The 22958-nt window shown below is 40.8% G+C and overlaps 1 protein-coding gene across 10 annotated transcripts in view; it reads right to left on the bottom strand.

The window, feature by feature from the left end:
• SH3PXD2A (SH3 and PX domains 2A) overlaps positions 1 to 22958 on the bottom strand; it is a 467201-nt gene that overhangs the window by 62186 nt on the left and 382057 nt on the right. For 8 of the 10 annotated variants that reach the window (XM_073596107.1, XM_073596109.1, XM_073596106.1 and 5 more), the window contains 2 exons: positions 13499 to 13612; positions 8910 to 8993 (listed from right to left, as the gene is read on the bottom strand). In XM_073596107.1, coding sequence (XP_073452208.1) covers positions 8910 to 8993; positions 13499 to 13612 — 198 coding nt within the window. The remainder of the gene's footprint in view (positions 1 to 8909; positions 8994 to 13498; positions 13613 to 22958) is intronic. The other 2 variants (XM_073596110.1, XM_073596115.1) reach the window with 1 other exon arrangement.

Raw genomic sequence — 22958 nt, 5'->3', positions numbered from 1 at the left:
CACTGACTGGTCTATTAACAATAGATCATCTAGGTATGCCAAGACTGTTATGCCCTGTGCCCTTAACCTGGCTAGAGGTGGGGCCAGTACTTTTGTGAACACCTGGGGTGCTGGAGCTAGCCCAAAGGGCAAGGCTACAAGCTGAAAGTGCTGCTGTTCTACTTCGAATCGCACAAACCTTTGGTGAGCGGGAAATATAGGGACATGCAGATATGCATCCCTGATGTTGATGGACGCCAGAAGTTCTCTTCCTTGTAGGATAGAAACTACTGACCTGATGGGTCTGACATCACCATTTAGTTTTGGTACCCTAAACAGGTTTGAATAAAACCCCAGACCTTGCTCTTCTGTGGGGACGACACTGTGGAGACGACCCATCTGTCCTGAATTTCCTTTTGCCAGACTTCTGAGTATTGCAGAAGTCTTCCCCCCACTCTGGCGAGGGGGGGCACCTCTTCACGATGAGGCTATAGTATTCTGCTTTGCAGATTTCTGGCCCCAGGTTTTCTTTTGTGCCTGGGCTTGACCCTAAGGTTTTCCTCTAGAGTCTGACGGTATAGGCCGTCGCCACTGCCTAGAGGTGTATGCCCCTGGCGCAGGAGAAAAAGTCAGTTTAAATGAAGGAGGTTTATACTTTCTTTTGACTGGTAAAAGAGTACTCTTCTCACTAGAAATCGTTTGGCTGTATTTATCCAAATTATCCCCAAACAGTCGCTCCCCATGAAAAGGGAAACTAGTCAGAAGCCTTTTGCAGGGTGCTTCGGCTGACCAATTATTTAACCAAAGGGTCCTACACATGTGTACCAGCACAAACGCAAGGCGGGACACCTGGTGAATAGAGTCTTTCATAGCGTCTATGGCAAAACATAATGCCTTTGGTAGTTCGGCCAACTCACGAGCCTGTTGTGCAGGGACCTCCTTAAGGGCCTCTCTGAACTGGTCCTTTAGGGACTGACAGATGCCTATTGCAGCGACTGCAGGCTGAGTAACAGCCCCTGCCAAGGAAAAAGAGGATTTTAACAAGGAATTCCAACTTTATCTGTTGGATCTTTAAGCATTTGTGCATTGTCTACTGGACAAGTTAAACTTTTATTCACACTGGAAATCGCAGCATCAACTGCTGGTACATTCCATCTTTTGGTGAATTGCTCCTCCATGGGATAGAGAACTGAGAATCTCTCTGGAGGGAGAAAATGCTTATCCGGGTGATCCCATTCAGCATAAATAAGCTTTTCTAGTAATGCATGGATCGGAAACGCATGAAAAGGCTGTAAAGGTTTAAAAGAACCCAAGGAAGAAACCAAACTTTCAGCTGACTCTGTTAGGGGTAGCATGAAAGTGCAACAAACCATCTCCGTAAGAGTTTGTTCCATTAATCTTTCTGATTGCGAGGTTGAAAAAGGTTCATCAACTGTTGTTTCCTCCGCAGAGGAATAATCGGCTTGTTTTTCCACATGATCACCTGAGGGTAATACCTCATCCTGTACCCACATTTCCCTTGGTAAAGGGTTTGAGGTGGGGGAGGGGGATCTAACACACTTCCTATCCATTTGAATGGAGGATGCGATTAAAGCCGCTATTCTTCCTTCTAAGCCCTGCAGGGCAGAGGAAAATGCATCTTCAGTCATGTATACAGGGGCTGAAGTGTGAGAAGCAGTTGCACCACCAATTGGTTCCAATGACTCACCCTGGCTTGCCATATCTGGTATCTCCGGAGAGGATGACAGTGTGGAGGCATGACTGGAGTTCCCAGCGCCTGGGGGTGGAATTTTTGGTACCTTTGTGTAACTGGAAGCCATAGTGCTAAGCACAAAAGCAGAGGCACTCTAGTAAAATGTACTACTTGCTGAGCAATAGTCTAGCAATAAAAATGGCACCATAAAGATCAGCTTGATGCTGAGCAACAATGTATTTCCTGTACTGGAAATGCCTGTATACACAACTTACCTGCCCCAGTGCTCCTGTGTGACAGACTTCTTCTCTTCAGCTACTCTGATAGAGACCTTCTGTTATAAGATCGTCTGTTTTATAAAGAAACTTTAGGTGTGAGCCTGATTAGCGTCCCAGCGTGTGTGTCATGTGCTCCACGTGGACGCTGAATCCTGCACACGGCGCCCACTGCCTTAGGCCACGCCCCTTCCAGTGGCCCGCCCTCCTCCTTTTCTCAAATGAACCTTAGCCCGTGCGCGGACAGCACAGCATTCGGGTCTGTAAGGCAGACCCGAAGGAGAGGAGGCAACGTACCAAGGTATGTGTATCTTTACTCCCTCTAGTGAGTGGAGATTTTAAGGCATTACAATGTTTTTCATATGGAAGAAAAAAGGCATAAGTGGACTTTTTGCAGTTCCTAAGCTTCTTCCCTTACCTTTTCCTCGCTGCAGGATACTGCTGAAAACAGACAGATCCAAACTTCATCCATCACGGCGGGCAGCGTTAGTAAACCTTCAAAGACCGGGTCCCTATAATAGGGGTTCCACTCCTTTGGACATGTATAGCACCCCTCAGGAGCAACTTTAGGTAATGTAGCATGACCAAAAAGAATGCTGGTTCCTGGGGTCCAGCCCTCAAAAGGCAAAACCTTACAGGCAAAACCTTGTTCTTCTATGTGAGGCCCGGGTACCATCCTGTGGCCTCAGTGGCTTGGATGGATCCGGTCTATGGAGGAATTTAAATCCAGCATGGATCCCTCCTGGAGCTCCTCAGAGCACATCTTCACTCGTGACCAACACCTTAGATACTGGCGAAAAAACTGAGGTGCTACTGGAAGGAGGAGGGGTTATATAGGGGAGTGAAGTTCCTGTATTGGGTATACCAGTGTCCATCACCTGAAGGTGGCCCATAACCCATTAAGTTATTACTTAGGCTCTGTGTACCATGATGTACAATAAAGAAAGGGACTTTCTCTGTACGGGACGGAAAGTTTTCAGACCCCCTTAAATTTTTCACTCTTTGTTATATTGCAGCCATTTCCTAAAATCATTTAAGTTCATTTTTTTCCTCATTAATGTACACACAGCACCCATTATTGACAGAAAAACACAGAATTGTTGACATTTTTGCAGATTTATTAAAAAAGAAAAACTGAAATATCACATGGTCCTAAGTATTCAGACCCTTTGCTCAGTATTTGGTAGAAGCACCCTTTTGATCTAATACAGCCATGAGTCTTTTTGGGAAAGATGCAACAAGTTTTTCACACCTGGATTTGGGGATCCTCTGCCATTCCTCCTTGCAGATCCTCTCCAGTTCTGTCAGGTTGAATGGTAAACGTTGGTGGACAGACATTTTTAGGTCTCTCCAGAGATGATCAATTGGGTTTAAGTCAGGGCTCTGGCTGGGCCATTCAAGAACAGTCACGAGTTGGTGTGAAGCTACTCCTTCGTTATTTTAGCTGTGTGCTTAGGGTCATTGTCTGGTTGGAAGGTAAACCTTCAGCATAGTCTGAGGTCCTGAGCACTATGGAGAAGGTTTTCGTCCAGGATATCCCTGTACTTGGCTGCATTCATCTTTCCCTCGATTGCAACCAGTCGTCCTGTCCCTGCAGCTGAAAAACACCTCCACAGCATGATGCTGCCACCACCATGCTTCACTGTTGGGACTGTATTGGACAGGTGATGAGCAGTGCCTGGTTTTCTCCACACATACCGCTTAGAATTAAGGCCAAAAAGTTCTATCTTGGTCTCATCAGACCAGAGAATCTTATTTCTCATCATCTTGGAGTCCTTCGGGTGTTTTTTAGCAAACTCCATGAGGGCTTTCATGTGTCTTGCACTGAGGAGAGGCTTCCGTCGGGCCACTCTGCCATAAAGCCCCGACTGGTGGAGGGCTGCAGTGATGGTTGACTTTCTACAATTTTCTCCCATCTCCCAACTGCATCTCTGGAGCTCAGCCACAGTGATCTTTGGGTTCTTCTTTACCTCTCTCACCAAGGCTCTTCTCCCCCGATAGCTCAGTTTGGCCGGACGGCCAGCTCTAGGAAGGGTTCTGGTCGTCCCAAACGTCTTCCATTTAAGGATTATGGAGGCCACTGTGCTCTTAGGAACCTTAAGTGCAGCAGACATTTTTTTGTAACCTTGGCCAGATCTGTGCCTTGCCACAATTCTGTCTCTGAGCTCTTCAGGCAGTTCTTTTGACCTCATGATTCTCATTTGCTCTAACATGCACTGTGAGCTGTAAGGTCTTATATAGACAGGTGTGTGGCTTTCCTAATCAAGTCCAATCAGTATAATCAACCACGGCTGGACTCAAATAAAGGTGTAGAACCATCTCAAGTAAGATCAGAAGAAATGGACAGCACCTGAGTTAAATATATGAGTGTCACAGAAAAGGGTCTGAATACTTAGGACAATGTGATATTTCAGTTTTTCTTTTTTAATAAATCTACAAAAATGTCAACAATTCTGTGTTTTTCTGTCAATAAGGGGTGCTGTGTGTACATTAATGAGGAAAAAAAAATGAACTTAAATGATTTTAGCAAATGGCTGCAATATAACAACGCGGGGAAAATTTAAGGGGGTCTGAATACTTTCCGTCCCCACTTTGGATGAGACAAATTTTCATTCTAACCAGATGCATAATTTGAAAGTGGTCAGGGGCAGGTTTTATTCCGTCACAGTTCTACTTTAGAGCAGCTGAAAAAGAATTTATAAATCAGAATGTAACCTTATATTAACCTAACATGTCACACAATCTGTCGCATGCTTAGCAATGCCTTGCTGTGTGACAGATCTGATAATGGTCCCCTTATGACTCTGAAAATAAAATAGCTACAATGGAAGAAAAGCCTAACACTATTCTTAAAAACGTTCCCTTCTCCCTTCTATGTTTCCTGCATACCCTTTGTAAAATAGAACTGTGTATCTGTCTATCATGTGATCCTGCAGCTCTGGCTCAGGGAGCACTCGGCAACAGCTGTGAATTTTGGGAGCAATGAAATCAACCATAGGCTGCCTTGGCTCAGCTGTTGTCAGAGCTGCTTTCTCTCCCCTGCAATCACCACACACTGATACAGGGAAGCATGAGCTGCTGGATCACGTGACTGGACCAGAGCAGATTAAAAGAGGTAAGTACACAGATTTTTTTTTTTTACGCAGGGTATGCAGGATAGGTAGGAGGAGGCGATATTTTAATAGTAGTTCATGTTAGGCTTTTCTTAAACTTTAAAGTTGAATAATTTTGTATAAACAACCTAAAACTGATGTTTAACTGCTTCCAGACCACTCAACGTACATTTACGATGGCAGGGTGGCCCGGGTGCGCAAAATCACGTACCTGTACCTGATTTTGTGCACGTGGTATAGGGGCGCGCACGTGCCGCCAGCTCACCGCTCCCACTGTGATTAGACACAGTGGGAACCAATCAGCGGGTCCGGCGACTGCCACGACCCGCCGATCGTTCACAGGAGAGACGGAGCAGCGGTGTGCCGATGTAAACAAAGCACACCGCTGATCTGTCAGGGAGGAAAAGAGAGAGAGATCGTGTTTCAGCTTAGCTGAATCACAATCTCTCTTTTCCTCCAGTGAATCCACTTGCCCCACAGTTAGAAAACACCTCCCAGGGAACACATTTAACCCCTTGATCGCCCCTGTAGTTAACCCCTTCCCTCCCAGTGTCATTTATACAGGGATTAGTGCATTTTTTTTTAGCACTGATCACTATATTGGTGTCACTGGTCCCCAAAAAGTGTCACTTAGGGTAAGATTTATCCGCCGCAATGTCACAGTCCCGCTAAAAATCGCAGATCACTGCCATTACCAGTAAAAACAATAAAATAAATCAAAAGTCCCTAAATCTATCCCCTTTTTTGTAGACACTATAACTTTTGCGCAAAAGCCAATCAATATGCTCTTATTTGTTTTTTATCTACCAAAAATATGTAGCAGAATACATATTGTCCTAAATTGATGAAGAAATTTGTTTCCTACTTTTTTTTATATGTATTATAGCAGAAAGTAAAAAATATTGTTTTTTTTTTTTAATTTTTAGTTTTTTTTTGTTTATAGCGCAAAAATTAAAACTGCAGAGGTGATCAAATACCACCGTAAGAAAGCTCTATTTGTGGGAAAGAAAATTACATCAATTTTATTTGGCTACAGCGTCGCACGACCGCACAATTGTCAGTTAAAGAGAAGCAGTGCCGTATCGCAAAAAATGGCCTGGTCAGGAAGGTAAAACCTTCCGGGGCTGAAGTGGTTAAGTAATAAAGTAAAACCTAAATCTGAAGACAAAAACCTCTGTAAGGGGTTTTGTTGCCCCTAACTTAACTCACTGTACCCTGGAAATGTTATCAACAAAGATCTGGCATTTTCTAACCATACTAACTTTTAACTTCAAGTCAGAGGTTTTTCCAAAACATAAAAAAGTTTGGAGTGTAACAAGGCAGATATAAAATGAGTTTGTATTATATGTATTATGTGACCCAGCTTTCCTTATGAAGAAAGTGTTGATTTGGACCTTTGTGTGCCAGAATACCCATATTATACATTTTGTTTAAAAACGACAAACATGCAAGGTGTGTATATATACATATATATATATATATATATATATATATATATATATATATATATATATATACACATATATAGATAGAGAGAGAGAGAGAGAGAGAGAGAGAGAGAGAGAGAGAGAGAGAGAGAGAGAGAGAGAGATTCTCTGATTTCTTGGCCATTTTCAGAGAATATGAGTGATAAACACAAAAACTTTTCTTTCACTCATGGTTAGTGTTTGGCTGCAGCCATTTATTATCAATCAACTGTGTTTACTCTTTTTAAATCATAATCAGAAACTACCCAAATGACCCTGATCAAAAGTTTACATACCCTGTTGATTTTGGCGTGATAACATGCACACAAGTTGACACAAAGGGGTTTGAATGACTATTAAAAGGTAACCACCCTTACCTGTGATATGTTTGCTTCTAATTAGAGTGTGTGTATAAAAGGTCAATGAGTTTCTGGACTCCTGACAGATCCTTGCATCTTTCATCCAGTGGTGCACTGACGTTTCTGGATTCTGAGTCATGGGGAAAGCAAAACTATTGTCAAAGGATCTGCCGGAAAAAGTAGCTGAACTGTATAAAACAGGAAAGAGATATAAGAAAATATCTAAGGAATTGAGAATGCCAATCAGCAGTAATCAACTCTAATCAAGAAGTGGAAAATGAGGGGTTCTGTTGAAACCAAACCTCAGTCAGGTAGACCAACTAAAATTTCAACAACAACTGCCAGGAAAATTATTCGGGATGCAAAGAAAAAGCCACAAATAACGTCAGGTGAAATACAGGACTTTCTGAAAACATGTGGTGTGGCTGTTTCAAGATGCACAATAAGTAGGCACTTTAAGTGATGAAGTGAGAGATGGGCTGCATGGTCGAGTCGCCATAAAAAAGCCATTACTACGCAAATGCCACAAAATATTCTGCCTACAATACACCAAACAGCACACAGATAAGCCTCAAACCTTCTGGTACAAAGTCATTTGGAGTGATGAGACCAAAATTTAGCTTTTTGGCCACAACCATAAACACTACATTTGGAGAGGAGTCAACAAGGCCTATGATGAAGGGTACACCATTCCTACTGTGGAAAAACAGGTGGATCGCTGATGTATTGGGGATGTGTGAGCTACAAAGGCACAGGAAATTTGGTAAAAATTGATGGCAAGATGAATGCAGTATGTTATCAAAAAATACTAGAAGAACATTTGCATTCATCAGCCAGGAAGCTGCGCATGGGACGTACTTGGACATTCCAATGTGACAATGATCCAAAACACAAGGCCAAGTCGACCTGTCATTGGCTATAGCAGAATAAAGTGAAGGTTCTGGAGTGGCCATCTCAGTCTCCTGACCTCAATATCATTGAGCCACTCTAGGGAGATCTCAAACGTCCAGTTTTGCCAAGAGGAATGGGCAGCTTTACCATCTGAGAAGATAAAGATCCTCATCCACAAATACCACAAAAGACTTCAAGCTGTCATTGATGTTAAAGAACTGGGGTATGTAAACTTTTTATCAGGGTCATTTGGGTAGTTTCTGTTGTGATTATGATTTAAAAAGAGTAAACACAGTTGATTGATAATAAATGGCTTCAGCCAAACACTAACCATGAGTGAAAGAAAAGTTTTCATGTTATCATTCATATTCTCTGAAAAATGGAAATGGCCAAGAAATCATAAATTCTGCCAGGGTAAGTAAACGTATGATCACAACTGTTATATATATTTTTTTCCTCACAGCCTCTGAAATCTAATCAGATACCTCATCCAACATCAACCCACACATTTACATTTGCCATGACCTGCCACCATTTCTGAAGCAGAATTAGACAGCCTATGAACCACTAGACTTACTGGAGTCAACTGACAGGAATGATGACCAACACTGTGAAGAATACAATGACAATAGAAGTCTGCAATTGTTCCTGCCACCTTAGCAGAAACCAGTGGACATATAGTAACTCAATAGCAAGTTTATAATTTTGGCCATATTTGGTAAAAACAGAAAGGCTGCAAGTGCAACTTGGCTGTCTGCATTAATGCTGCAGATCACAGTATATCATGAATGGTCAATGGCAGTTTAAAAAGCTATCCAGCAGAGGCGAAAGCTGGAGCTCAGAGGAATGCTGAGACCATCACTGCAGAAGAGAAAATTAACCATTTATTTTGAATCATCTGTAAAAGGTAAGTGATCAATCTCATAATTATAACAAAGTACTTAAGCAGGCATGCATCATAAAGAGGCAGAAACAGAAAAATGCATGAGAATTGTATGTGCAAACTAGAAAAGAATAAAAGATAAGCTAGATATTTTAAAACACCCAAATCATAAAACCTTTAGAATCTTTATATAGATCAAGCAACACTCATAATATTCTTAGTGATAAGCATGGATGATGCAGTTATTCACCTCGGCTCTGTTGTCTGTTGACTATGCCTCCCAGTGTCCAACGCCGGTCCAAACGACGTAGATGAGCCTTGCGTCTCTTAGTTACTAACAGAGGAGATGAATGGAAACATGAGGTGACAAACAAAGGAAAAACACGATAGAAGTATGCAAATAATAAACAAAAGAACAAATTACATGAAAAATGGTAAATATGGCAATATTAGTGACAGGTTAAAAAAATGGGAGTTGTATTTTCACACAAGTATAGGGTGATGAACAGATTAAGAGGGACAAAGATCCTGGCTATAGGGAAAGAACATTACAAACATTATTTGACAACAGCACATGTTTTTTTCTGGAATACATGGCTTGAGATGGTGAAAGAATGATATTACATGTATGCTCATCCTTGGTTTAGGGATAAAACACATCATGCATGATATAAAGTAATAAAATTAGGTTGATAATGTAGTGAATGAAATCTGGGAGGACTAATCCAATGAAAGGCAACTATTGCCCAAACCTCTCCTACAAAGTGTGGTCAGTGACCAAAAGGAAATTGTTATATTTTTGCTGCACCATAAAATAGTTAGATAAAGGAATCTCAAGAAGGAAAATATCCATCTCCCCTGCCTCCAATAAGAGTTGCTATTAGCCAACTCATGGGTTTCATACAGGACAATAAAGTGATTGTTATCTTGTGTCTATGGGTATCTTTACATCAAGTGAAACTGAAAAGCTGCATTGAGACAGAGGCAGTTCTGTTAAACAAGAAAATAGTGAGCAGGACTAAGTGTCCCCAGCTGCTGACTTATGAGCTACAGGCTTGTAAATCAGCAGTGACAATGCTGATAGCCATGTCCCCCATGTCCACCTTCATTACCTATTGTGGTGAAGGCAGGTACAACCTTTATAAGGTTGACAATGCAACTCTGAATTCAGCAGCAATACTGTCACCACATCACAGGAAGCTGCAAAAGGTGGACCTCCCTGGTGGGATCAACAGGTAATTGAGAAAGCAACAGGAACACTGCACACTGAGATGCAAAGTAATATTCTTCCTAGTCATAGTGAGCTATAATTAAGCGCTAAGCAAGCGTAATACGCATTAGCTGGTGATGCTGTTCCCCCACATTTGTATCTTGGAGTTTCTTTTATGAACAAGCTACAATAAAGGTGATTTAAAACCTGACGTGTCCAACTTGAATTTTTTTTGCAACTTGAAACCTGTGATGGACAGGGCCAGCACCTGGCGGTGTGTCAGTGGAGGTGGAATTAAGGGACCAACCTTGAGAGGTGTTTGCTTCTATTAAGATTCTTCCTTTAAAAAAAGCCAGCAGGAATAGGTATCACTAACACATTTTGTGCTTGGCACATTATTTTCTCAAAGTGCAGTGCAGTGCCTAGTGTGAGATGCATCAGAAGAATACCTATTCTTACTGGCTATTATAATAAGAAAATAATATTGTTTTGCATTTCTGTGTGTGATGGTATCACTGTACCATCCCATTAGTGGTACCACTGATTTCTTGCCAGCACCTGAGATGTAGCTATGGAATATTGAACCTGATCTCACCTAAAACGTCAAATGTCATATTTAGGCATTTGAGAGCAGTTGCATGGGTTGAAGGAAACGCTTACAGGTGCTGCAGCACATATTGTCTTTCTGACTGGAGTCTTTACTTCCACTAAAAATTAACTGGTACAAAAAACACCAGCTATAGATAAAATTATGTTAAAAATTCAGACAGCTAATCAAACCTTTAACGAGTTTACAAGACACCCAGCTAAAGGCATGACTGGAAACTATAGCCACATCCCTAAATAGAGAAAGAAAAACAAAAGAGATGCCCCTGGGACTTTGTAGGCATAGGTTGGAAACCAGAAAGATGCATAAAGTATAATAAAAAGTAAAAATTTTTATTGATAAAAAACGGCTAACAATAGATGAGAAGATCACATTTACTATACATGAATGGTAATCATATATGGATAATATACAGCTGAATTCTATGACACACGGTTAATCTCACAGTAAGAGGCCATAACTGCAAAGGAAAATCCCAACATGTTTCAGAATATACATTTAATTACTTCTTCAGGGGATGGTCAGAAAAAGCGGTGACATATGGTGGCTACCATTGACAGATATAAAAATACAACGTGGATCATGAGGTTAGAGCTCTCTAAATTGTCCCATTGCATCTGAGCTCTGCCAACAAAAGGAGGGAATACCTCTAAAGGTGGAGTGACAGAGTTTAAGTCCAAAAAATAGACTCCACAATAAGTGAAGACAGGCAAGATGAAATGGATATAGAAGATATGAATAACACTGCTGTAGCTGTGCAGGTGCTCACAAGGATCATTTGTCTGAGGATGGCCTTGCAGCACAGCATTAAGATGTATGTCCTGTCATCAAGGGAGACACAAGTTCCTGAAGAAGGAATGAAATGTATATTCCTGAAACATGTTGGGATTTTCGGCCTCTTACTGTGAGATTAACCGTGTGTCATAGAATTCAGCTGTATATTACCCATATATAATTACCATTTACCATAGTAAATGTGATCTTCTCGTCTATTGTTAGGTGGTTTTTATAAAAAAAAATGTATCAATAAAAATGTGTACTTTTTATTATACTTCTTTACTTCTTTCACACAGCTGACGTCTCCATGAGGCTTATCGAGGCTCCAGCTGCGGCTAACACACGGCGTTCGTGGATCCCTCAATAGAGCCTTTCCGGCGGTCCTCCTGTGAAACAACATGTGGAGGCTCCCACCTGCTCTAGCACTCTGCAAGCGCTCCAACATTTTTCACACAAGTTTTTAGTGTTGTTTTATACTTATATACTAAATAAATTCCTAAGCTGTTTAAAGGATTGGCTTGGCGCTTCTCTCTCCTCCTTTTGCTTTCCTATGTGTAGCTTTACTATCTTTACCATTATCAAGGAAAATGTTTAGGGTTAGTAAAAAAAAACAAAAAAAACAAAAAAAAACAGTCACCTCCATGCTGCAGCATCCATGTGACACTTCAGCTGTCCCATGCTGGCTCTAAGACTAATGCCCTGTACACACCGTCGGATTTTCCGACGGCAAATGCGTGACAAGACCTTGTTGTCGGAAATTCCGACCGTGTGTAGGCTCCATCACACATTTTCCATCGGAATTTCCAACACACAAAGTTTGAGACCTTGCTATAAAATTTTCCGACAACAAAATCCGTTGTTGGAAATTCCGATCGTGTGTACACAAATCCGACGCACAAAGTGCCACGCATGCTCAGAATAAATTAAGAGATGAAAGCTATTGGCTACTGCCCCGTTTATAGTCCCGACGTACGTGTTTTACGTCACCGCGTTCAGAACGTTTAGATTTTCTGACAACTTTGTGTGACCGTGTGTATGCAAAACAAGTTTGAGCCAACATCCGTCTGAAAAAATCCATGGATTTTGTTCTCGGAATGTCCGATCAATGTCCGACCGTGTGTACGGGGCATAAGAGTTGAATGATCAGCTGACCACTTACTAGTCAGCCCTCACAGTGCCCGCAGTGGAGAGCAGCGACTGCCAGTTACTGAACCTCGCTCCACTCCTCCAGTCCTCACTGAAGTTCTGAAAGGTAGAGCCAGCTGTTAATCGGGCATCAGGGACAATCCAGAAAATATTGTCGGGATCCTTCCCAAACTTGGTGTGGCTTTGCTCTGTTGGCTTATATTGGGCAACAGCTTGCTATCAGCTGACTCTGGGTCACAGGAGACCATTAGTAATTTTTTTCCTGTGACCAAAAAGAAAAGCACAGCCAAAAAAATGTTTGGTTATACTTCTCTTTCAACAAAGAGGCAATTTGAGATTTAATTTTGTTCATATTCATACAAATCCCAGTTAAATTATCACAACGGCATGCATGTATGGCCTTTTAGAAATAATACTAAAGAGATGAGCAAAACTGACATTGTCCAGACAATATCTCAGTGTTCTGCTGAGTCACTGAAACAAGACCTACAGTCTGCCAAGTAAGAATACAAATGAAGACAGGCTGCAATTTTTCTTTAAACTAATGCTGTAAATATGATAAAACAATGTAAATAGTATTGTTCTAAGCACTGTTATACTATGAAAATATTATATTGAGATGTTCTACAAATGATGAACACCACATTTCCTTAAAAACATGAATATGAAAAAGTTATCTAAAAATAAAAATAAAACAATAAGAAAGAAAGAAAGAAAGAAAGAAATGCTCAGAATATTTGAGTCATTTGGTAACACGGTAGTGGTGTGTATTGTGATGTTCAGCTGTAAACTGTTTAGTACTACTTATGTTAAATTCCTTCAAAAGAAAATGTAACTCTCAAATATTAAAGCTGGGAGGGGCAGAGCTTAAGCACAGTTTAAACTGGCACGACCTTAAAGAGCATAAGCTTCGTTCATAGCAGGTTTGTAGCTAAACGTAAACACCATGTAGTGTTTATCTATTGGTGAATGACTATAAATTAGTGAACGCTCAAGTCTACTCTGCTGGAAATTCTCTACAACGAATAAAGATTGACTTGAACATGAGAAAGGCAACCACAATCAAATGCTAAAATGGTACAGAACAGAATACACTTACCATCACCAGATTTAGATGTGTGGATTTCAGAATCGTCTTTAGACCCACTCTGGCAGTCTAGATAAGTGGCAGGGACCCAGCCTTGCTCTTCTGCTGTACTAACAAACCACCAGCCTAAAGACATAAAAGTAGATGCAGTGAAAAAATTATTATATACGGCTGCCCATCTATATCAAGATCATAGTTTAAGGACAACCAAGACATCATCAAAGCATACTGCAAATACTAAGGAAGATAGACTGTGGCCCTTTTTTCAATTTAATAAAGGCCCTTGAATGCATTTTTCTAAAGAATGGCCCCATTGGCTTCATCAGGGCAACATTTTATTTAACCACTTTAAGACCGGACACTTTTACACCCTTTCTGCCCAGGCCAATTTTCAGCTTTCTGCTCTGTAACACTTTGAATGACAATTGCTCAGTTATGCAACACTGTACCCAAATGATTTTTTTATCTTTTTTTGAGACAGAGCTTTTTTGGCAGTATTTAATCACCACAGGGTTTTTATTTTTTGCTAAATAAATAAAAAAAGTCCAAAAATGTTATTTTTCTTCCTAATTTGTTATAAAATTTTGCAAATAAAATAATCTTTCTTTATAACTTTAGGCCAAATGTATCATGCTACGTTTCTTTGGTAAACATAACCCAAATTCGTGTATACTATTTAGTCTGTTGGAAAGTTATAGAACTACAAACCATGGTATATACAGTATATCTGAAAATTGATCAATCCTGATGTACTGACGACCTATCTGATTTCTTGGGGCCCTAAAATGCCAGGACAGTACAAATATCCCCCAAATGACCGATTTTGGAAAGAAGACAGTCCAAGCTAGGCATGGTGAGTTTTTTGAAGTTGTAAATTTTTGTCACCCGCATTCAATTTGCATAGGTGTGAACCTAGCCTAACAGTAATTGCGTGTAGAAGATGCTCTAAGCTCTTTATTGATTTATTTCTCATATCACAGCTCTCTAGCAATCCCTGGATAACCACTGTAATAATTCTTCAGAACTTGGATCCAAAATATCTTAGTACAGAAACTCTTCTTGGATACAATGCCATCATCCATCCTTTTCTAATTGTCTAGAATTATGTTTTTTAACTGAATGACTTTAGGGAAAGCAGAAATGATATCAAGGTATCAGAGCAGTCTTTCTGTACACAAACATTGCAGCAAAGGTAATTCTTGCACGTTTTTTACAGCTGCTCCCTAGGGACTGCTAGAAAGCTGCGAAATAAAAGGAGCACAAAGAAGCTTACACAAGTCTCTATGAACATGTAGATGTGATAAAAAGAATGGCATTGGTAACTTTAAGGCAGATTTTCTCTGTGGTATTTGGCTTTATTGATGTACCTATACAGGTATACAATACTGAAACATATTTGTGATCCTCTAACTACTCTCATTCTGTGCAGTGTGCATCAGAGAATAGTATTCCAAGTTTTAATTATGCTTTAAAAAAGGCAACTTGTATGCTTACTTTCATTGTCAGCTGAGGTCTTATCGCAATTCCAGTGACCTAAGGCATTTACAATTCAATATGCTGTTCTAAGAGTTGAGCTAAGTGTGCCAAATGATGAAATCATATGAATTATGCTCTAGTATGGACGCAAAGTACAGTACAGAGCTAGCATATTGAGAGCCTTTTTAATGAGACACACGGGAACATGTAATGAGGGTTTTTGGTATGACGTAAATGTTTAGTCCCCAGCCCTCTGCTTCTCTCCAATACTGGTAAAAAATGTATAAGAAAGATTTTACAGAGTAACTCCACCTTTTCCATACTTTTCAAGCTCTTTCTTATTCTAATGTAGGATTTTTAATATTCTTAGGGTGCCCTTAGGCATTATAGCACAGACTCCAGATCCAGTCATAACAGGCAACCATTTATTCTTTATGTTAACTGCAGACAAGGCATGGCCAATCCCTACCATTTTCTGCATGATAGGAAGGCACCAAAAGTGCCTGCAATGCATCTCCCATGTCTTTCCACGGGTCCAAATACAAACAGTAGTCCAATGCAATCATGTTTAGGGAAGTGCTGGTTGGCACCAATACCGGTAACGTTCTGGGCAAATATTCCCCCACCATCTCACTTTACAAAATGAGGTTTGTAGGGGGTTGAAACTTCTAGAATGCATCAAATATAAATGTAACCCTCGGATTATACTTTCAGATGTAGGGAAAATGGTTGTGGGAGGTTTATAGAACCAAACATATAAGAAAGTTGATAAACTATATGGTTACTGACTTAAACACACTTTAATGCTAGCCAGACAGGGCTCTAATTTTAGCCAATTCCTGTTGCATCAGTCGCATTTTGATTCATGGGTGGTCCTGTTGGCATCACCTACTGAACAGTGGTTGCATCCAATAAGAGGCATTCACTATTCAGGTCTTGTGGTTGCTGGCAGAAGAGATTCCACCATCCATACTGTTTATTGTGGATGAGGGAATCAAATCTTGTTCAGCCCATGGAAAATCTAAACATGCTTCAATTGAAAGGTGCAAGAATCCTGAACAACATCTTTCTACTTTTCCTCTTTATATACAACTAGGCTGGACAACAACAACATCACTTCTATGGTTTTTATTGGCAGAGCTGTTTAGAACTCACAACAGTTGTGGTGGGACTGTGTTGGGTGGCTATTCCAGCACAGTCCCACCACATGGACAAGGCAAAATGCAAATGCCTTGTGTTGTATGTGCCTGTTCAGTACGATGCACTGAAAAAAAGTACTCCAAGCAGTCCACTGCCTTGCACTGTGCAGCCAGCAATATAACTTTTTGAGATGTCTGTGTAACATCTCAATAAAGTTTGTTTAAATTAAAAAAAAAAAAAAAAAAAGGAAACAATGTGATCTGATGAGCTCAGTGCATCATCACTGCGCTGATTTCAGCTGGATTGCACTGCATACCAGCCGCTGCGCTGAACCAGATCTAAATGTCTGATGCTGTAAGGGCTGCGAAAATAAAAATTGAAAAATCTCCTGAGTCAGACAAAACAAATTAATATTTCTATGCTCCCCTTACTTCAAGATTACTTGGATTTAGTCATTGAGTCATGCAGTGTCTGTGCTTAACCCACTATTGTCAGCTAAGGGATGCTGAGAAGAATGAGTGGCCACAGAGTTAGTGCAACAGATTATACAATTTGGAATGGTTTTTGGATTGTAATTTATAACTTTGCCTGATGATTCTCTTTTTGTGTACAAATGATCATAAAAAGTTAACAGACAAGTATCAAGAACAGAAAATACATTTTTTACTAGCAAAGAACATAAAAGTGTTTCTACAATGAATTAAGGGATGTAAATTATATAGCTAAATCCATGTGACAGAAAAAGCACTGGTACAGAAATAACACCAGGAATATCACGGAAAGACATCAGTATGGCTTAGGGCTAATGTGTTTTTCCAATATTTATTTGTAACATCTATGATGCTGTTGGACTGGAGAGTGGAAACACAGACCGCATACCTGGATATGTCTTGCATCATAAATCTTAAACCTGGAAGCTAGAGGAAAACTGGAGAGTCCCCTTACACCAAAGCAACTCCAAGACAGCTTATACATTTAGCACCTGATAACTTCTTAAAAAAAAGTTATTTGCCCTAATTGCTACAGCTGATTCAGCAAAGAGTTACACAAAAAACACTAATAAATATTGGACAGCTGACAGTGAAGATATCAAGTAGAGGCTATGGCAATAAACAAACACTATATACTCCTAACACTTTACTTTTTCTACCTGCACATCCATACTAGCAACAAAATAGACATTTCCAGGATTAAAGGAAATTGGAAACATGGGATTCTTCCATAATAAAGATAATAAAATACACCTCACTAGAAAATAAAAGTGCTGCACACCAACCAATCTGGAATTTTCTTTCATTGATTACGCTAAACTATAGAATGCAGGTTTAATTTTTTACGGTGTCAGGATATTATTACAGTACTGTGCAAAAGTTTTATTTCAGGTGTAAAAATGCTGTAAATTAAGACTGCTTTTAGAAATAGAAGTGTTAATAGTTTATTTTTATCAATTAACAAAATAGAAAGCAAATGAACAAAATAAAAATCCAACTGAAATCAATATTCGGTGTGACCACCTTTACCTTCAAAACACCATCAATTCTTTAGTTCTTCTAGGTACACTTCCCCACAGTTTTTGAAGGAACTCAGCAGGTAGGTTCCTATGTTTTCATGCATAGGACATGGAAACAAGGCTAAGTGACTCAACTATGCACAAAAACATAGCAATTGGGCTTCAGAAAACAGCATGAGTGTCTGCAGCAAACAGTGAAGCATGGTGGAGGTTTCTTGCAAGTTTGGGGCTGTATTTCTGCAAATGGAGTTGGAGATTTGGTCAGGATCAATGGTGTCCTCAAAGCTGAGAAATACAAGCAGATACTTTTCCATCAAGCCATACCATCTGCGAGGCCTGTGATTGGCCCCAAATGTATTCTGTAGCAGGACAACGCCCCCAAACATGCAGTGAATGTCATACAGAGCCCTGTTCTCAACATCATCAAGTCTGTCTAGGGTTACATGTAGAGAGAGCAGGATTTGAGACAGCCTACATCAATAGATCTTTAGTTAGTTCTCCAAGATGTTTGAAACAACCTAGCTGCCAGGTTCCTTCAAAAACTGTGTGCAAGTGTGCCTAGAAGAACTGAATAATTGATGCTGATTGGAAGGCAAAGGGTGGTCACACCAAATATTGATTTCATTTGGATTTCTCTTCTGGTCATTTACTTTCCATTTTAATTGATAAAAGTAAACTATGAACACGTCTATTTCTGAAAGCATTCCTAATTTGCAGCATTTTTTCACACCTGCTTAAACCTTTTGAACAGTACTGTATGTAAGTTGTCATTGCTAATATTTTGAAATAAAGCTGTGGGACTGTCATTCTCATCCTCGCTAAACTACCTAATGAGACACAGATCTGAAACAAGCATGCAACCTACTTAGTTGGACCTCCCAACTTGTATACAGGTTACTGATGCATTAAATAGGAAAAGCGTTGATAATAAAAGCCCCTGAGCTTGCATGTTCAAAAACACAGCATTGATGGCTTCCTTCATTTCTAGTCCTACAGGTTTCCTTTGATGCACACCTGTGAAGAGAGAGGTGTGGCCTGCTATTCTTGCCTTATTCTGCAAATACTAGTTGCCTAACAAGCATTTAAACTTCAAGTGACACTAAACTCTGGTTAAAAAAGAATAATTCTATTCAGGTATGTATTCTTAAAGGGGTTGTAAACCCTTGTGTTTTTTCACCTTAATGCATCCTAGGCATTAAGGTGAAAAAACACCTGTCAGTGACCACCCCCCCCCCCGTTTTACTTACCTGAGCCCCGTATTTCTGTCGCCGGAGACGCGCTCTTCCTCTCGCCACGGGGTCCCGTCTCTTGATTGGATAGATTGATAGCAGCGCAGCCATTGGCTCCTGATCAATCCAATCCAATGACGCGAGCGCCAGGGGCAGGGCCGAGTCCAGCATTTGTGTCTATGGGAGAGCGCTTCTAGGAGGTTATCTGATGTGGGGAGGAGCCGCAATAGCCACCGGGGGACCCGAGAAGACAAGGTTCGGGGCCACTCTGTGCAAAACGTGCTGCACAGTGGAGGTAAGTATGACATGTTTGTTATTAAAAAAAAAAAAAAAAAGAACCCTTACAATAACCTTAACTCAAAAAAATACATTCTATTGCTCTTAGTGCCCTCCAAATTCTTTTTTTTTTGTTGCTTTGATCTGACTTCCTGTTAGAGGGTGGCTACATTCATTCTCCATGATTCTGCTTATGTAGGGGCGTGGCCACCCTGTCTTGCTTCTGAGATGGACTAGGGACTATGGGACTAGTAGTGTGCACTGCTCGTTCCAAAAGGAAGTGAAGGTGAAAAAGGAAAGTTACAGAGGAGGTCTAGTGCTAGAATTGTTGCTCGCACTCTAACACATGCAGCGATACCTCACATGTGTGGTTTGAATAGCGTTTACATATGTGGGTGGAACTTGAATGTGCATTCGCTTCTAAATGCGAGCTAACAAGGACGGGTGTTTTAATTTCTTTTTATTATTTTTTTTTTTTTATTTTACTTTATTTTTTTTACTTTTACATTTTCTTTAAATTTTTTTTTTTTGATCACTTTTATTCCTATTGCAAGGTAGGGCTGGGGAAAAAATCGATTTGAATCTTGAATCGAGTTGAGAGGTCAAATCGATTCAAATTTTCAGCAAATCGATTTTTTAGATTTTTTTTTTTTCACCAGGACTGACGCTGACACCACGCTGGTCCTGAGGAGCTGCGGGCAGGAGTTTTTAGGTGAGGCCACGGCTTCGGCCTAGTAAGCGAGGCCAGACACCACGGAGTAGGCCGAAGCCGCGGCCTCGCCTAAAATCTCCTGCCCGCAGCTCTTCAGGACCGGCGCGGTGTCCATAAAAAAAAAAAAACAAAAAAAAAAAAACTCGATTCGAATCGTACATCGAGTTTTTTTTTTTGGAGAAAATCGCCCAGCTCTATTGCAAGTAATGTAAACATCCCTTGCAACAGGAATCGTTTGTGACAGGTCCTCTTTATGGAGAGATGCGGGGTCAATAAGGCTGGAAAGCATGAGATCAGGAAATAAAATCCACAATCTTATGCTTACCAGCCATGTTCATAACGTCGCACCCGGGCCTCCGAAGGTAATAGAGATGACTGGTGACCATGTGGTCACCGGAAATATCTATGGTCGTCATCCGGTGGCGGCCATTTCTTTCTCCGGGTCCTCGATGGCACGGGAGAGCACGGAGAAGCACCGGATGGCACGGGGGGTGTCCCCTCCCGTCGCCTGTAAGAATGATCAAGCGGCAGAACTCCTCGGGCTTGAAGTGGTTAATCACCAATGGGACTATACTACTAATGTTGATTTACAATTTGCACAGTGCGCTTTATTTAGAGACACTATCAATCAGATGATGGTGTTCAAGTATTTTGTATATGCTAATCAAAATTTATTTTGTATATCACAGAACAGTAAAACCTTGGATTGCGAGCATAATTCATTCCAGAAACATGCTTGTAATGCAAAGCACTTGTATATGAAAGCAAATTTCCCTATAAGAAATAATGGAAACTCAAATGATTTGTTCCACAACGATTCATTCATAGGTCCTTCAGTTTATAGTCCATATAAAAAGATTATAGCAATGTGATTGGTTGTGTAACCATAAAATGTCCATCCACAATGGAAGCCTCCACAAGGGGATTAGAAGCAAAATCCGTCAGGAGCTACAGAGTATAAAGAGAAGAGAGGCGCCTCTAAGTGTAGCAATCTGGTTACATTTAATGGAGGTACAACATTTAGCAACTCACATGATTGATGATTAATAGAGGCACATCTAAGTATGCAGGCATCCGGGGTAAAGCTGTCCACTAGGGATGAGCCGAACACCCCCCTGTTCGGTTCGCACCAGAACATGCGAACAGGAAAAAAGTTCACTCGAACACGCGAACACCGTTAAAGTCTATGGGACACGAACATGAATAATCAAAAGTGCTAATTTTAAAGGCTTATATGCAAGTTATTGTCATAAAAAGTGTTTGGGGACCCGGGTCCTGCCCTAGGGGACATGGATCAATGGAAAAAAAAGTTTTAAAAACGGCCGTTTTTTCTGCAGCAGTGATTTTAATAATGCTTAAAGTCAAACAATAAAAGTGTAATATCCCTTTAAATTTCGTAGCTGGGGGGTGTCTATAGTATGCCTGTAAAGGGGCGCATGTTTCCCGTGTTTAGAACAGTCTGACAGCAAAATTACATTTGGAAGGAAAAAACCCATTTAAAACTATCCGCGGCTATTGCATTTCCGACAATACACATAGAAGTTCATTGATAAAAACGGCATGGGAATTCCCCACAGGGAAACCCCGAACCAAAATTAAAAAAAAAAAAAAATGACGTGGGAGTCCCCCTAAATTCCATACCAGGCCCTTCAGGTCTGGTATGGTGATTAAGGGGAACCCCGGACAAAATTTAAAAAAAAATGACGTGGGGTTCCCCCTAAATTCCATACCAGACCCTTCAGGTCTGGTATGGATTTTAAGGGGAACCCCACGCCAAAAAAAAAAAAAAAAAAAACGCGTGGGGTCCCCCCAAAAATCCATACCAGACCCTTATCCGAGCACGCAACCTGACAGGCCGCAGGAAAAGAGGGGGGGACGAGAGTGCGCCCCCCCCCTCCTGAACCGTACCAGGCCACATGCCCTCAACATTAGGAGGGTGCTTTGGGGTAGCCCCCCAAAACACCTTGTCCCCATGTTGATGAGGACAAGGGCCTCATCCCCACAACCCTGGCCGGTGGTTGTGGGGGTCTGCGGGCGGGGGGCTTATCGGAATCTGGAAGCCCCCTTTAACAAGGGGACCCCCAGATCCCAGCCCCCCCCCCGTGTGAAATGGTAAGGGGGTACTTACCCCTACCATTTCACTAAAAAAACTGTCAAAAATGTTAAAAATGACAAGAGACAGTTTTTGACAATTCCTTTATTTAAATGCTTCTTCTTTCTTCTTTCTTCATTTTGCTGTCAGACTGTTCTAAACACGGGAAACATGCGCCCCTTTACAGGCATACAATAGACACCCCCCAGCTACGAAATTTAAAGGGATATTACACTTTTATTGTTTGACTTTAAGCATTATTAAAATCACTGTTCCTGAAAAAACGGCCGTTTTTAAAACTTTTTTTTGCATTGATCCATGTCCCCTGGGGCAGGACCCAGGTCCCCAAACACTTTTTATGATAATAACTTGCATATAAGCCTTTAAAATTAGCACTTTTGATTTCTCCCATAGACTTTTAAAGGGTGTTCTGCGGCATTCGAATTTGCCGCGAACACCCCAAATTGTTTGCTGTTCGGCGAACTTGCGAACAGCTAATGTTCGAGTCGAACATGAGTTCGACTCGAACTCGAAGCTCATACCTACTGTCCACATAGACCATCCTCCACAATGCTAGCTCTCACCGCTGTCAGTCTGCAATCGTGACCGGAAAGACTACCCTGCAGTAGAGCGATCTGAAAGCGTGCCTTGAACCACTCATTGCGCACAGAGTGGAAGGGATGATGTCGATGGTGGTGAGGAGGATGGTTTATGTGGACAGCTTTTTAGATGTGCCTCTTTTAATCATCAACCATTTGAGTTGCTAAATGTTGTACCTTCATTAAATGTAACCATATTGCTACAATTAGAGGCACCTCTCTTCTCTTTTATACTCAGTTATGACATGATGCTATTTGTATATCAAGACATCGCTTGTATATCAAGTCAAAATTTATTAAAAAATTTTGCTTGTCTTACAAAATGCTCTCAAACCAAGGTTTTACTGTATGTGATATGTCAGTACTCAACATTTGATTCTTAGCGCTGCACTAATTTTACTTTATTCATATTACCACAGTGGCCCATGCAGTGACTAT

Source organism: Aquarana catesbeiana, linkage group LG08 (genome assembly GCF_042186555.1).
Source record: "Aquarana catesbeiana isolate 2022-GZ linkage group LG08, ASM4218655v1, whole genome shotgun sequence".
NCBI lineage: Eukaryota > Metazoa > Chordata > Amphibia > Anura > Ranidae > Aquarana > Aquarana catesbeiana.
This window is presented reverse-complemented; position numbering and strand designations above follow the sequence as displayed.